Source organism: Rhinopithecus roxellana, chromosome 3 (assembly GCF_007565055.1).
Source record: "Rhinopithecus roxellana isolate Shanxi Qingling chromosome 3, ASM756505v1, whole genome shotgun sequence".
In the NCBI taxonomy this organism is placed as follows: Eukaryota; Metazoa; Chordata; class Mammalia; order Primates; family Cercopithecidae; genus Rhinopithecus; species Rhinopithecus roxellana.
The window spans coordinates 4,269,947-4,287,051 of NC_044551.1; the positions used below are offsets into that span (position 1 = coordinate 4,269,947).

The 17,105-nt window shown below is 36.9% G+C and overlaps 1 protein-coding gene across 1 annotated transcript in view; it reads left to right on the forward strand.

Moving 5' to 3' along the window:
• Window positions 1-17,105, forward strand: part of DEPDC1B (DEP domain containing 1B) — a 120,484-nt gene that overhangs the window by 44,566 nt on the left and 58,813 nt on the right. The window contains exons 3-7 of the mRNA XM_010387992.2: window positions 7,140-7,275; window positions 9,055-9,182; window positions 9,792-9,922; window positions 11,904-11,951; window positions 15,623-15,763. Of these exons, the coding sequence (XP_010386294.1) occupies window positions 7,140-7,275; window positions 9,055-9,182; window positions 9,792-9,922; window positions 11,904-11,951; window positions 15,623-15,763 (584 nt within the window). The remainder of the gene's footprint in view (window positions 1-7,139; window positions 7,276-9,054; window positions 9,183-9,791; window positions 9,923-11,903; window positions 11,952-15,622; window positions 15,764-17,105) is intronic.

Consider the following 17,105-nt stretch of genomic DNA (forward strand, 5'->3'; position numbering starts at 1 on the left):
TCTTGTTGATCTGTCTAATTTTGACAGTGGAGTGTTAAAGTTTCCCATTATTATTGTGTGGGTGTCTAAGTCTCTTTGTAAGTCTCTAAGGACTTGCTTTATGAATCTGGGTGCCCCTGTATTGGGTGCATATATATTTAGGATAGTTAGCTCTTCCTGTTGAATTGATCCCTTTACCATTATGTAATGGCCTTCTGTGTCTGTTTTGATCTTTGTTTGTTTAAGGTCTGCTTTATCAGAGACTAGGATTGCAAACCCTGCCTTTTTTTGTTTTCCATTTGCTTGGTAGATCTTCCTCCATCCCTTTATTTTGAGCCTATGTGTGTCTCTGCATGTGAGATGGGTCTCCTGAATACAGCACACTGATGGGTCTTAACTCTTTATCCAGTTTGCCAGTCTGTGTGTTTTAATTGGAGCATTTAGCCCATTTACATTTAAGTTTAGTATTGTTATGTGTGAACTTGATCCTGTCATTATGATGTTAGCTGGTTATTTTGCTAGTTAGTTGATGCATTTTCTTCCTAGCATCAGTGGTCTTTACATTTTGGCATGTTTTTGCAGTGGCTGGTAGCGCTTGTTCCTTTCCATGTTTATTGCTTCCTTCAGGGTCTCTTGTAGGGCAGGCCTGGTGGTGACAAAATCTCTAAGCATTTGCTTGTCTGTAAAGGATTTTATTTCTCCTTCACTTATGAAACTTAGTTTGGCTGGATGTGAAATTCTGGGTTGAAAATTCTTTTCTTTAGGAATGTTGAATATTGGCCCCCACTCTCTTCTGGCTTGTAGAGTTTCTACTGAGAGATCTGCTGTTAGTCTGATGGGCTTCCCTTTGTGGTAACCTGACCTTTCTCTCTGGCTGCCCTTAACATTTTTTCCTTCAACTTTGGTGAATCTGACAATTATGTGTCTTGGAGTTGCTCTTCTCAAGGAGTATCTTTGTGGCATTCTCTGTATTTCCTGAATTTGAATGTTGGCCTGCCTTGCTAGGTTGGGGAAGTTCTCCTGGATAATATCCTGCAGAGTGTTTTCCAACTTGGCTCCATTTTCCCCATTCCCTTCAGGTACACCAATGAGACGTAGATTTGGTCTTTTCACATAGTCCCATATTTCTTGGAGACTTTGTTCATTTCTTTTTACTCTGTTTTCTAAACTTCTCTTCTCACTTCATTTCTTTCATTTGATCTTCAATCACGGATACCCTTTCTTCCAGTTGACTGAGTCAGTTACTGAAGCTTGTGCATTTTTCACGTAGTTCTCGTGTCGTAGTTTTCAGCTCTATCAGGTCATTTTGGTGATTCTAGTTATCCATTCGTCAAATCTTTTTTCAAGGTTTTTTCCTTCTTTGCAATGGTTTCAAACTTCTTCCTTTAGCTTGGAGAAGTTTGATTGTCTGAAGCCTTTTTCTCTCAACTCGTCAAAGTCATTCTCCATCCAGCTTTGTTCTGTTGCTGGCGAGGAGCTGCATTCCTTTGGAGGGGGTGAGGCACTCTGATTTTTAGAATTTTCAGCTTTTCCGCACTGCTTTTTCCCCGTCTTTGTGGTTTTATCTACCTTTGGTCTTTAATGATGGTGATGTACAGATGGGGTTTTGGTGTGGATGTCCTTTCTATTTGTTAGTTTTCCTTCTGACAGTCAGGACCCTCAGCTGCAGGTCTGCTGGAGTTTGCTGGAGGTCCACCCAGACACTGTTTGCCTGGGTATCAGCAGCAGAGGCTGCAGAAAAGTGAATATTGCTGAACAGCAAATGTTGCTGCCTGATCGTTCCTCTGGAAGCTTCATCTCAGAGGGGTACCCAGCCATGTGAGGTGTGAGGTGTCATCTGCCCCTAGTGGGTTATGTCTCCCAGTTAGGCTACTTGGGGATCAGGGACCCACTTGAGCAGGCAGTCTGTCAGTTCTCAGATCTCAACTTCTGTGCTGGGAGAACCAATACTCTCTTCAAAGCTGTCAGACAGGGACATTTAAATCTGCAGAAGTTTCTGCTGCCTTTTGTTTGGCTATGCCCTGTCCCCACAGGTGGAGTCTACAGAGGCAGGCAGGCCTCCTTGAGCTGCGGTGCCTCCACCCAGTTTGAGCTTCCTGGCTACTTTGTTTACCTTCCCTAGCCTTGCTGCAGCCTTGCAGTTAGATCTCAGACTGCTGTGCTAGCAATGAGGTAGGCTCTGTGGTCGTGGGACCTTTCCCAGCCAGGCGCAGGATATAATCTTCTGGTGTGCTGTTTGCTAAGACCCTTGGTAAAGTGCAGTGTTAGGATGGGAGCGACCCGATTTTCCAGGTGCTGTGTGTCACAGTTTCTCTTGGCTAGGAAAGGGAATTCCCTTCCCCCTTGTGCTTCCCAGGAGAGGCGATGCTTCACCCTGCTTCCGTTCTGTTTCGGTGGACTGCACCCTCTGTCCTGCACCCAGGGTCCAACACGCCTCGGTGAGATGAACCCAGTACCTCAGTTGGAAATGCAGAAATCACTCGTCTTCTGTGTCACTCACTCTTGGAACTGGAGGCTGGAGCCGTTCCTATTTGGCCATCTTGAACCCCCCTCCTCCCCCACCCCCAGCTTTATTTTTGAGATGGAGTCTCCTTCTGTTGCCCAGGGTGGTGTGGTGCAGTGGCACAGTCTCAACTCACTGACACGTCTGCCTCCTGGATTCATGCAATTCTCCTGTCTTTGCCTCCTGAGTAGCTGGTATTACAGGCACACGCCACCATGCCTGGCTAATTTTTGTATTTTTAGTAGAGATGGGATTTCACGATGTTGGCCAGGATGGTCTCAAATTCCTGACCTTAGGCAATCCACCAACCTTGGTCTCTGAAAATGCTGGGATTACAGGTGTGAGCCACTGTGCCTGGCCCATTGTAGTTGTTACGTAATTGTGTGGATCAGGAATTTTGGAAGGTTGCTTAGGTGGGCATTAACTGGGGCTGCTGAGGCTGGAGAATCCACCTCCAGGAATATTTGTTTATTTGCAGATCTGGAATTTTGGTGCTCCTTTACCTCAGTTTCTTTCCTTGCAGTATCTCGTCTTCTAGGGCCTCTTCCTGTTGCTTAGATATTTCACAACATGGTGGTCTCATGGTGGTCATACTTCTTATAAGATGGTTGGTTTCCAAGAGGGAGCTTCATAATAATGAGTTATACAAGAGTGAGAGTTTCAAGAGGCAGGAAGAGAGTTCTAGCCAGTTAGGCTAGTGCTTCTGCCTTATTGTATTTATCAAAGCAATTATAGGGGGCTCACCTAGACTTGAGAGGATAGAGAAAGACGCTCTGCCTCTTGATACAGTAGTGGCAAGATCATGTTGCAAAAGAGCATATGGTTAGGAGGTATGATTGTAAACACCTTTGGAAATATGGTAGGCTGAACCAGGATGCAATTTCGTTTTTTCCAAATGGATAACCAGTTGGCTCAGTACTATTTATTGAACAGTCTATACTTTCCTATTGATCTGTAATGTCTGCTCTATCATAAATCATGTTTCTAAAGAGTAGTGTTTATTTGTTTTGAATTCTCTTTGTCTAGACCCATGATTCGCAACTGGGGGCCATTTTGCGGAAGACATTTGGCAATGTCTGGAGAAATGTTTGGTTGTCACAACAGGTGTGTGTGTTGTGTGTAGGGTGCTACTGACATCCAGTGAGTAGAGGCCAGGGAAGCTTTGCACTTAGCAGCATCCCCCAGTGCACGGGACAGTTCCCCACAACAAATAACTATCCGGCCCTAAATGTCAACAATGCGGAACTTGGGGAAGTATGGTCTCTGCCGTTAGTATTGCCCTATTATGTTAGTCTTGATATCTGATAGGGCAAGTCACCTCACTTTGTTTTTCTTCTTTAAGAATGTCTTATTTTTGGGCCTTTGCATTTTCATATAAATTTTAGAATCAGTTGATCTTGTTTCTTGTTTTTTTTTTTTTGCTTTAGAGATGGGGTCTCGCTTTATTGCCCAGGCTGGTCTTGAACTCCTGGCCTCAAGTGATCCTCTCCTCTCAGCTTCCCAAGTAGCTGGGACTACAAATGTAAGTCACCGTGCCTGGCTTGGAATAAGTTTACCATGTTTCATAAAAATTCTTATATTAATGTTTTTATTAAATTTTCATTGTAACTATGTATCTTCATGGGGGAAAATTAACATTGTGTGATATGGAATCTTATTCACGAAGCTGCGCACAGTGGCAACTACTTGTAATCCCAGCTACTTGGGAGGCTGAACAGGAGGACAGGAGGATTGCTTGAGCCTGAGTTTAAGATAGAATCTTATTTACCAGCATAATATAGCTATCAATTTAGTTCTTCTTTAATGTCTTTCAATAAAATTTTATAATTTTCCTCTTAGGGGGCACACTGTCTTTTTTTTGCATAAAAGTTTTATAATTTTCTTAATAAAAGGCTTGCAAATCCTTTGTGTAAGATAGTTTGTTCTCTTGGCCAGTTGTGAGGCTTTTAAATTAGTTGCTTTCCTTTTTTGAGCCTAATATCTCTGAGTAAAAAATGTGGCATTTGAACTGGATCATCTTTAACAGTTGAAATATTACATTATTAAAATGTTAGGATTAAATTGCTAACTTTCAATGCCCAAAATAGAAGTACTCCACTGGAGGGAGCTCTTCTGCATTTTTTCTCAGGCAAAGTTGTCAGACTGCTGTGAAAATAGATAGCACATCTTCTGTTGGTAACTGCAGATGTTACTGACAGCAAAGATCTCATCTTCTTAGTGTGGAGGAAAAAAGTGATTTCCTGGTATCTCTTCAATCACAGTTTTGCACGTAACAAATTCTACTTTGGTCTTTGGAAGATATTACTTTTTTTCTGGTTATGGGAATATAAGAAGCATCTTTTTGGACTTAGGAGAAAATTTATGGGTCATCCAATTTAATTCCTTCATTTGACAAATAAATGAATTATTATTTAGAGAGACTTATACTTTCTAAAAGACACATAGACAGTTTGTGAGAAAGCCTGGAACTCAGGTCTGAAAATTTTTGTGTCATAGTTGAGGGGATGAAGTGGGAGAGTAAACAGAGGGCATTAGTGGTGGGATGGGAGTAGGGATTTTGTTTAGTTTTGAATGAACTGAGAGGTGGATGATCTGAGAACTCCTGGAATTACATTCAATATCCTATGTGTATATGAGTGTGTGTGCACATGCACATGCATAAATGCTGTACTTTGTCTGGAAATGAGCATTTGTTGGGATTGTTGACTTGTAAGAAATAAAATTGGACTTTTATAAGCCACCCTTTATTTACAAAGAAAGATGCTTTGGCTATAGAGATTCATTCATTTAGTTTTTATTTTGGAATCTTTTGGGAACACCTGCCTTGGTAACTTGATTACCAAACTTTAAGCTATCTTTAACTTGATTTAGTGATTTCCAGATCCCTCTCTTTTTTTTAACTGACCCCAAACTGATGTTTAAAATAGTTTTTGGATATTCTTTTCAGAAAAGATGAAATGCAACTTTTCTCCACTAGTCATTCCTTTTCAAATCTATTGTGACTGTTTTTGAAATGTTTCTCTATTTGAAGATGAGAAATTATAGTTTTTGTCAACCTTCAGAAGTTCATACTTGGGACATATTCCTGCAAGAAAAGACAGATTAACAAGAGAAAAATGAGCAGGTTTGTTAATGTGTGCAGTGCACATTCCATGGGAGAAAAATAACTAGATGCAGTGCCTTAGAGTCCCAGCTTATATCAGGTCTTCAACAAAAAACAATAAATTTTAGAGAAGCATCAGGACACATGAAAGCAGTTTAAGGCTTCCAAAGACAGGAAAGTGTGGGAAAGTAAATTTATGGGGAAACTAATAAAGTCTGCTTAGATGCCTCTGGTGCAGTCTCTAAGCTGATAAAGGTTGTAAAGGAGAATTTACATACTGTTTTGAGGCAGGAAAGAGGGAAAGATAGACCTTTTGTCTTTATATTAATAACTCTCCTGGTCTTAGACAGAGGAAAGAGTGCTTTTCTCTATTTGCTTCAAATGGCCTTTAGATCCAAAAAATTATGTCAAAGAGGAATATTTTGAGGTGACGCATTCTGTTTTCTTTAGTACTCTTGTTTGTGATTCTCTGGATTCACCTTCATATAAACTTTCCTTGAACACTATAGACATTTTATAATTCTTTATTTCTGCATTTGCTTTTAGATAAGGTCTTTCGTTATTTGTATGATTTTTTTTTTTCCTATGGATAACATGGAAAAGATTTTTAAGCTGTTATTTTGGCTTAAGTAAATAAAAAGTCAAAATAAAAGTCAACAACCCACTGCCTTTTATATCAACATTAAGAACTAGAGTTCTTACATTGCTTTTGCAGTGCAATGTAATGCATTGTATCCTTTTCTAACAAGCCTACAGAAAAAGATTCTCTGTTAAAAACTATGTATTCAATCACCTTTCTGTTATTTACCAGGTATGGTATAGAGCAGTTTTAAAAATTAAAATTTATTTAAACTTTTAGGTGTTAGTCCAAGGAGTGATGCTGTCAATACACAGGAAGGCTAGGAACAGGGGAGAGTGTGGAAGGGCAGAATAAGGACATGGCCACTTTCTAGCTCCCTCCAAGATGGGTTTCTAGACTAAAGCTCCAATCTCAGTGTGAAGTGCTAGATATTCAATGGAAAAAGGATTAATCTTTATTAGAAATAGTAATACAAGTGAAAATTAAGCCAAATGATTTTTGTGTTAATGTATTTTTTCTTAGCAAGTATTACTGAGGATTTCTCTACCAATAATTTCTATACGCAGCTCACCATGTATGCATTTTGGCTGGAGTTATGAGGCAGTAAGGATTTTAGCTCAGTGAAAGAAATGGCTTAGTCTAGCATCTCCTTAAGAACCTCTTTGATCATGGACATCACATGATAAGAGAACAAGTTTTGTTTATTTATTTAAAAATGTGCCACATATTCAATTCCTGTTTTTCTCCATAAATGTTATTTGATGGGCATAATGAATGAATATTAAAAAAAAAAACCATGTTATTGTTGGGTACTATTAACCATGTGTAATAATTTGATTAAGTATGAGCTCATTTATTATCTGAAGTTTATAATTACTGTATAACTTTACAGGGACACAAAAGTGGAGACTATTGTTAAAATATCTGTGTCTTCCCCTGACTGCAGTAATAGAGAATTTCTTCTTGGATTTTAGATTTCCTCCTTCTTCACCCCTGAAACCATATCCAAAGAAACCCCCATACCAAAAGGATGTTATTAAGTTTCCAGAATGGAATGATCCCCCACCAGGCACTTCACAAGAGAACATCCCAGTGAGGCCAGTTGTGATGGTAAGTGCCATAACTGAAAGACGGAGGGGCTGGCAGCAGGGAGAATCATCCATGAACTCTTAGGCTTGGTCTGTCTCTCTGTGGTCCCTTATGAACAATAGTTTAAAGGTACTTCAAAACAAAATCATACCTGCCAACAGCTGGGAGACTAGTAACAAAGAAAGACTGACTCTTGTAGTTTTTCACTCTTGCATGTAAATAGTTGTTGTATTGTTTAGGGCAGCAGTCCCCAACCTTTTTGGCACCAGTGATGGGTTTTGTGGAAGACAATTTTTCCATGGACCAGGGCTGCTGGGGTGGGGGTGGGGGTGGTTTCGGGATGATTCAAGTACATTACATTTATTGTGCATTTTATTTCTGCTATTATTACATTGTAATATAGAATGAGATAATTATGCTACTCACCATAATGTAGAATCAGTGGGAGTCCTGAGCTTGTTTTCCTGCAACTAGATGGTCCCATCTGGGGATGATGGGAGACAGTGACAGATCATCAGGCATTAGATTCTCATAAGGAGCACACAACTTAGATCCCCCAGATACACAGTGCACAAAAGGGTTCATGTTCCTGTGAGAATCTAATGCTGCGGCTGATCTGACAGGAGGTGGAACTCAGGCAGTATGTGAACAACAGGGAGAGGCTGTAAATACAGATGAAGCTTCACTCACTTGCCCAATGCTCACCTCCTGCTGTGCAGCCTGGTTTCTTATAGGCTATGAACTGATACCAGTCTGTGACCTGTGGGTTGAGGACCCCTGGTTCGGGGAATAACAAGAAAAAAAATCTACATGTTCTATACAGATGAAACCATGCATTTTTTTCCCCTGAATATTTTCAATCTGTGGTTGGTTGAATGCAGAGATGCAAAACCGATAGATATAAAGGGTCAATTGTATATGGCAGCTGTTTTTGTATGTTCAGACTGAGCAGGTTTTTGTTAAAACTCTCTTGTAACCGCCTTTTCCTGTATGTTCTATAATTTATTAATCTTTTTCCTCTTTGTCTCTTCCTCCTAAACTTTGTTATTATTGCCAGTTGAGGGTAAGAAGGTTGGGGCATGGAATATTGTGGAATAGCCCCTGACCAAATATATAAACAAAGGTAGATTCTTCTAGTCTTGGAAAACCTAAGCTCATTATAGAATTGACTGCCTCTTTTTTTTTCACATTTTTTCCTTAAAATATCCCCAGTAGAAGACCACCAGGATTGAGGTAATGCTAAAAAGCAAACAAAAAAAACCTTTCTCTTCCTTTTGCCATCTTCAGCTGTCCTTGTGGAGCCTTTTGCAGATGCCTAAGATTTGGGGGCTACTTTCGAACATTGCACTTACTTGATATTTGCTTATAAAAAAATAGACAACCCTCAAAAGTAATACATTTTAATTTCATTTTCAATAATCAATCTGTATTGTGTGTGAATTTAGATATGTATTCCTTAATTTTTAATTAATAAACTTTTATTTCACTGCTATGTCACTGATTAGTTGAAACATCCACAGGAAAAATCAGCTAGTTAATGCCATACTTATTGCCATAGCTCTTTTGTAATTCATGAATATTCATTTATAATGTGACCTAGTCTTAAGAATCACTCTTTGCTTCTCTGAGGTTCATGCAAAGAAAGTTAGTTTATGTTTCTAATTATTATTTTAAATCAAATTACAGGTGACCAAATCAAAGACATTTCTCATAAAAATCACACCACCTTATATTGAAATATTTATTCTCTCTCTTTCTACTGTTTCTCCTTCCCTCCCTTCTTGCATCCCCCTCCATTAGAATTCTGAGATGTGGTACAAGCGTCACAGTATTGCTATTGGAGAGGTTCCAGCTTGCCGTCTTGTCCACCGCAGACAGCTGACAGAGGCCAATGTAGAAGAGATATGGAAGTCTATGACGTTATCATAGTATGTACATTTGATATTAATGAGAAATTTTAGAGATATTGTTTCCTATTTTGCTGCTTCTTCGCTCTCTGCATATTTAATTTTCTGAAATTATATATAAAAATCTCCACTTTGCATTATTTGCGGTTGTGCTCAGACAACATAGTTTAGCGGAATTCTGGGGATTATCTCCTGCTATTTACATAATAGGAGTTTAAAAGTTCTTAAATGTAATAAAATACATAATAGAAAATTTGGTCTCCTAGATATTGATGTACTATTTGTATAAAGTTAATCATATACAGCAAAATTTTGTTTCTCATGACGATATGCTAATAGTAGTTTCTTATCATTGTGTAAGTTAGTTTTTGTGTTGTAGTAATTTTACTTACAAAATTACTTTCTTGTCATTTGGCGTGTTACTAAATCTGTGAAGCAAAATGTTAATAGCAAAAGGATATCTTTTATATTTGTTTTATTGTATTCCATTTCTGCCCTTTTTGTCCCACAAAGATTGGGTGCAGTGCATGAAAATAAAGCATTATGAAGACTGATTTTTTGTAGTACCAGGTTTTTGAGTAAATATAATATGAAAGAAAGAACTAATTAATATAATTACTTATCTTTTAGTTTACAGAAAATTCTTGGCCTGGATTCCTTAGAAGAAGTTTTAGACATCAAACTTGTCAATTCGAAGTTCATCATCCATAATGTATATAGTGTTAGCAAGCAGGGAGTTGTTATTCTTGATGACAAGTCAAGTAAGTGCATAAACATAATTTTGTTACTTATTGACACAATATATTGGCCGCATAGGTCCATCAGCTCCTATTTGACCCTTCCCTAAACCCTGAATAAGTTTGTTCCTTCATTGCATATATTCTTTCTCATATGTTTTAACAAATTGTTTGGATTAAGGCAGTGTCATAGGAAGATGAATATCTAGGAATGAGAGCCTCAGCAAAATCCTTCCAGAAGCTAGTTCAGTGTTAGCCACCTTGGGCATTAAGTGGTTCCGTATTCCCAGGGAGATCTCTGAAAAGTGAGACTATTCAAGACATAACTAAGAGTTTGAGTCAGTTTTCAGGTGGGCCCTGGGATCTGATTGCTTTTAGAATTCTCACATATTTGTTTTGGTTTCTCTGTGTTAGATTTTCTGGAATAGTCTTGGTTCTTTTTAATAAGGTAGTTTTTAAAATGTTGATGTTGCTTTAATTTTTCATATTTCCCACCCTAGGCCAGTTTACAAATCAGAAAAACAAAACAAAATAAAGCAAAACATATAACAGCCACCTAATCTGGTTTTTGATTTGTACAAATGTGGTTAGGGTACTGACAGTGGACCACAGCCCCCACACTGATTTTAAATCTTTCTGTGGATAAGGACCATTGATTTGTTCTTCCTTTAGTTCAAACCCTCGATGCTGGGAATTGGCTAGAACTTAATGATCTTTGGTTGTGAGAAGATGGCATAATACTTTTTGATAATACTTTTTGACTTTTTAAAAATATGATTAAATTTAGGGCTGGAGGCTCCTGGGAAGCAGACAGAATATAGCAGAATAGCCTGAGCAGTGGTGAGAGGGGAAGAGATTTTTCTAGGCCATGTTTGCTGACAGGAGCAGAACCTGCAGAACCTGTCTTGAGACCTGAAACACTTCTCCTTTTATAGTCCCTATATAAGGAATGGAGAACAATGAGAATAAGTTTGTGGTGACTTTATGAGTTGTGAAGTTAATATCAACATACAAAATTAAGTTCCATAGAATGAGGGGGAGAGTTTAGCCTTTGAAATACATCTAAAATTCCTCCACATTCTCTGAGTGTAGCAAATTGATACTTTTAGTTATAAGTTAGATGATCAGTCATCTTTCATTTTATTAAGTAAGATCTTAAGAAAGAAGAGAGCATTTTACAAGACTCCGATTCATTAGATCTAACACAATTCAACAAGTGTCTTCGCAGTTTTACAGAAATAGAGAAGGTGAAGTGGCAGCCTGAGTGCTAGTTCATCTCATCAGATGTCTGTGGCAGGGCCTGGAGGGAAGAGATTCTGTACCAAATGGTTCAGCTGGAATTTTTTTGTAGCAATGTTAGGTTACTGTTATTTAAAGCTTGTCCTAATACTAATAGCCTAACGTTAATATGTAAGTGGAACTTTCTTGGCCTAAAGCATTTTGAAAATGGAAACACGTAAAATGATACTTATATTGCACCTACAGAATTACCCTTTTTGTGGGGCTGGTGGTGTTTGGTGGACTCGTTTCACAAATGTGTTTGATGACTAATATTTTTTCTTTTCTTTTTCTTCTTTTAATTCTTAAAATAATTGATTTCTTTTTTGGTTTGTTTGGAGCAAACTATATATATATATTAATTACTATATTTTTATATATTTTATATAAAATGTATTTTGTATATTTTTATATATTTATATATTTTAATATATATAGTAAATATATATTTACTATATATATATTTTACTATAGCTTTAAAAGGTGCATTGTGTCCTTAGAGAAATCTGTAGGCATGATTTATGTAAGCGCATGTTATAACACTGCTGCCAAGGAAAGATTTCCATCTTTTAAATGTTCTAATTACATAAATTGGTGATTTGTGATTAGCAGATATGGTTCACATTACTTGTGCAAGTAATGCATTCTTATGATACCAAGTATGTATATGATTTCTTGAGTTATATGGAATTGAATTAAAATTTTCTTCTTTTTATTTTTCCTTCAGAAGAACTTCCTCATTGGGTGCTGTCAGCTATGAAGTGTTTGGCAAATTGTAAGTACTAATTATCTAACAGTTTTGTGAAATTAACAGAAATTAGTGCCCTAAATTAGAAAAAATTTCTGCTCAATGGCCTGAACATTGATTTGACACCTGTGAGACTGGCAGTTAATTATTTTGGGACTACTGTGCTTTTAGTGATAAATTTGTGACTTAGTGAAAGGACTGAATTCTAGAACAATTTTAAAGGGATTTAGTACTTGTACTTTCTAGTAGATCCATCCACACTAGTTCTAATTGCTTCATCACAGGATGAAGGATGGTTTGGAAGGAGAAGAACCTGCATGTAGAGAAACGAGAAAGACTATTCCAGTAATTTGGATGTTAGATGACAGGGCCTGGACCACAGTGGTCCCTGTGAGGATATTTATAGGTATATAAAATCCATTTCATAGGCATGTGATTTCGAGATCATTGAATATCATAGGTACTGTGAAGGCATTAGTTGTTATAGTATCTCAGAAACGCTACCATTCTTCTGGGAATTTTCAGATGGGTTAACCCAAAGAAGGGATTTTAATGATCAGTGGCTTAACCCAAACAAGTAATTTTGATGGAAAGAGTTCCGGTTCTTTTGGCTGACTGATAATAGTGATATTTGGTCTGGAGTGCCTTTTGAGTCTCACAGGTACCACAAGGTAGTAGTTTATTTTCCTTTCTTTTGTACAGGACTAGCATTACAGATATAGGTGTAAATTCTCTTTAAATTCGTGAGTTAGTAGACCCTAAAATATGGGTTTAGCTGGAATTAGTTTTGTTTGATTATAGAATGAAACTAAAGTAATTCTTAAGCTTAATGTGGGGAATCTTAGTGGTAATATATAGAACATGATCCTATGATTTTGAATAGCTTTTTGAATGAGTGTTATTCATTCTATACTATCCTTTTGTATATGAATAGTAACCATTAGTTTGTGTGAATCCCAAGTTTCTCTGGGTTTAATTATTAAAATTTTCATTGGTTTTTGGTTAAAATTTTGCAACTTCTGAGTTGCAAAGTACTATGGTCTTAGTAGAGGAAGTACTTTTTATTCTTCCTGCTCAGTCGTTTGAAGTAAATGAAATTTAAATTGCATCTTTGTCTAGGGTTGGAAATGATGAGATAGAAAGTATAAATGGGAAGTTAAACTTCCTATTTCCAAACTGGCAAACCAAGGATTTAGAAGTAGATCAGCTAGGAATGAACATAGGAAGCTAGTATAACCAATTTAGCCTGTAATATATTGTAAAATATATGGTAAGATGTTTATGATGTTGAATTTTCAATGATGACTGAAATGTAGTAAAGAACATAATTTTCCCTCAAGCAACATGTGCACCTAAAGACAAAAAACTTCTACAGAAAGCTTAGAATAACTCTTATTTCTTATCAATGGAGAGCAAAGATGTGAGGGGTGAATTATTAATGATCTTCATGTGTGTGAGGTGGAGTGATACTAGGTGGCAAGTGCTGGGAAAAGGGAACTTGTCTTACATGTATCAAGTACAATGCTTTATGAGTGGTTGGCATATCTGTAAAGATGTTTATGTGTCAAACAAATAAAGGTGGCCAAAGGGCAAGATTACCCTTTTGAGTAACTTTATAAAGTCTATATTTTCTGAAATTCCTGTTGACCCTCAAAATCTACTTTGAGTCCACCAAAGTCACGACCTGTTTCTTGTCCATCCTATCCTTGATAAGTCCAGATTCGCATTACAGTTATCTAAAAGGGAACAGAAAGGATAGGCTGATTGTATGGTATTTTGAAGGCCTGTTGCCTCCTTTTCTGTTCGTGTGCTGCTCGCCTCTTTCTCTTCAGGCCCATCTGTGTTTATTGTCACACCCGTGTGCACATGGGCCTGTATACATTCATTGTTGGCCAGCCTCAATGCTGGTTACATAAATGCAAAACCAGGTTAACTGTGTTTTTCTTCTTTGCACATGTCCAGGATTCAATAAAAAATAGATACAGAAAAGTCAAAGCATTTCTTTTCCAGAATCCGTCAGCAATAACATGTATGAAAAAAAATTTATTATTATTAAAGTTCAAGATAACTGAGAGAGAAAATGTCATAAAAATATGGCTTCCTCTCATAGGGCTCACTATGCACGTTTTTTTTTTTTTTTTAGGGAAATCATTAAAATTTTTTTGCATATTTTTAAGAAGGATGATGAGATGTTCACAAAGGGGTACAACTGCTTAGAATGAACCACATACTTATCCTGCCAGGGAATAATTCTAGGCAATGCGTATTGCTTGCTGAGAAATATCAACCTAATTATTTTAATTGATTAAGCTTGGGATATGTCAGAGGACGAGGCAAGCAAAATGGCAACTACCTTTGCTGCTGGATTCATGTGGTACCACACACATAGATATTTCACAACATTCATTATTTTAGCCAATCAAATTATTTTATAAGAAGAGAACAGAATATTGAAAGGTAAGAGAGTCTTTAAGGAGGATGAAAAAACCATTTGATCTTGTCACAGTGACCTCGAAATGTGAAGACCCGGAATACTTTACTGTCCTTTTTAACTTGATCCCCTTTCTTTAGTTACAGAGATTCTGTAGGAAGAATTTCCTTTCAATTTATCTTGGCTGCTGCTTTTGTTCCTCTGGGGATAGAGGTCTATTTGGGTACAGTTGTTTAGTCTTCTGCTGGGCCAGAACTAGCCAATGCGGATGTGGTCCTTTCTTCCATGCTGTAATGGAAATAGAGAAGGCTGGCTACACTGTTCCTCATGGGACCACTTGCTATTTTCCTCAAGGTGCAGGCAGCTCCAGTTCATCTCTCAACTTGGCAGTGTAAATCTGTGGTCTGTGGATGGATTGGTGGGGCAGTTGTTGCCAACTCTGTAGAGAACATTTCTTGCTCCTCTTTGGGCCATACACAAGTGGATGTTTTCCTTGCTTGTTGCTGGAATAGGGTATGGTTGGGAGCAGACCGTTTAAGGGTTTCAATGGTTGCTTCAACTTTGCAGTATGACTTTGCTTGATAAACTGTCTTTTGATGGTTGGTCAGGGATCAAATAGAGAATTTATAATCAGAGTGAATTAAGACAAAATATAAAATCCCCTTTTAATGATTTAAGTTTAAATATTTATTAGTCTGAAATAGAGGCAGAAATTGATTATTTTGCTCAACTCTATGACTGTAGGATTTTTTTTTTATTTTTTTATTTTTTTATTATACTTTAAGTTCTAGGGTACATGTGCATAACATGATGAAATAATGAAAAGCTTTAAAAATTGCTTTATAACTTGTCTATTACAAATGTGAACTAATTGTTATCTTGATCAACTTTATTAAGACTAGGATAATGTTGAGTATTTCAAAGAAAATTATCATTGTTTACATTTAATAAAAATGCCTTTCAGAAGAATTTTTTTAAAAAGAAAGGTTTCTTTTAAAATGGAAGTAAGCGAGTGATTTTCTTCATTGTTTTATAATAGATTTCAGTGTAGACATAAAGCATATGTGTGTAGGCAAAATGTAAAATGTCTATTTAATTAATATCAATGTAGAATGCCTATTTAATTAATGTCAATTTTCCCCATAAAAACTTTTCTGTATATGTTAAATATCTGAATATCTGTACACGCCACACATATTCACAGAGAATAATACTTAGAGGTAATTACTCCATTAATATTTCTCTTTCACTCTCTTTTTGAAAATAGGGCCCAACTGTTCTGATTTGAAGCAGCCTATGTACTTGGGATTTGAAAAAGATGTCTTTAAAACCATAGCTGATTACTATGGTCACTTGAAAGAGCCTCTGCTTACATTTCATCTTTTTGATGCTTTTGTCAGTGTACTGGGTAAGTTGGAATATAATGAATATATATGCATCACTGATATTGAATCGTTTTATTTTTCACTATCTTGAGACTTCCATTAGCCAAAGCTCATACTATTTTAAAAATAAAAACTGATGGAGTATTTGGCATAGCTAGAGTCTTGTCCTGTTGCTCTGTGAAGAAGTAAAACAAAGTGGTTAAGCTCTATTAAGAAACTCAAAGCAAGGACCAGTAGGTTTTGTTTCTTAAGAAAGAATATAATATGCTGTATGTCATTGTTATTCAAAAGACTATTAATTTTATTGGCAGAGGAGAATGTAAGTTTGACATTTACTATTCCTGGCTAAATCTGTTATTCTGGCTATGACTTCATGAATAGTCAAGTGTGGGAGGTGTATTTTCATTTAGAAATCTAACTTTTTTAAATAAAAGAAACAGATTTTTGTAGGACTTTGTAATTTGAGACATATAAAATAAATATATTGACTTTATCATTCATTAAAACTTGTAGCTATTCCTCATATAGATTTATACTTTAGAATTTGCACTGTGAAAGAAACATGGTAGAAAGGAAAACAATCAACATTACTGTTATAGTTCGTTCTGATATTCCTTTCTTCTTGGAAATCAGATTTTCTTGTTCTTGTAATTGTTCATTAAGTATTATTGTTTTCTTATCAAAAGAGCTTTAAGGACCAAATTATTGTGTGGGTATAATATTCTGTTAGGTAAAGTTGTAGGAATTAGCATACTTTTGTTTTTGAATGTTGTTGGGTTTAACCGTCTTACCCTTTCCCTTCTTTTTCCTTGCTTACTCTTCCTCCTCTTCCTTCTCTATGTCTTTCTTTCATTTTGGAAACTATGGATGCTACCATTGTATTGTAACAAAGTGTCAGCAATGTGTGAATAAGTTACTTGATCTCATGAGAAATAGTTTGGATTTTAAGCTTTTGTAGATTTCCTGATAATAACAAAATACAACAATTATCAGTCATGTAAATAAGAGTCAATGTTTTCCGACAGAACAATATTGGAACAAATTAAAGGATTAGGCCTATTACTGGGTTTTGAGACTACTGGATATTCTTGGTATTTTGGTTCCAACTAAGGAGAATTGAGGGCCCATGGACTGGTGAGGGTCATGCCTAATAATGAATGTATGCTTATGGACTAATTGGGTAGATTCCTATTACAGCCACTGTATTAGGAATTGCATTGCTGCAGAGAAATACCTGAGACTTGGTAATGCGCAAGGAAAAGAGGTTTAATTGGTTCTGCAGGCTGTTCAAGAAGCAGTGTCTGCCTTTGGGGAGTCCTCAGGGAGCTTTTACTCATGGCAGAAGGCAAAATGGGAGCAGCCATC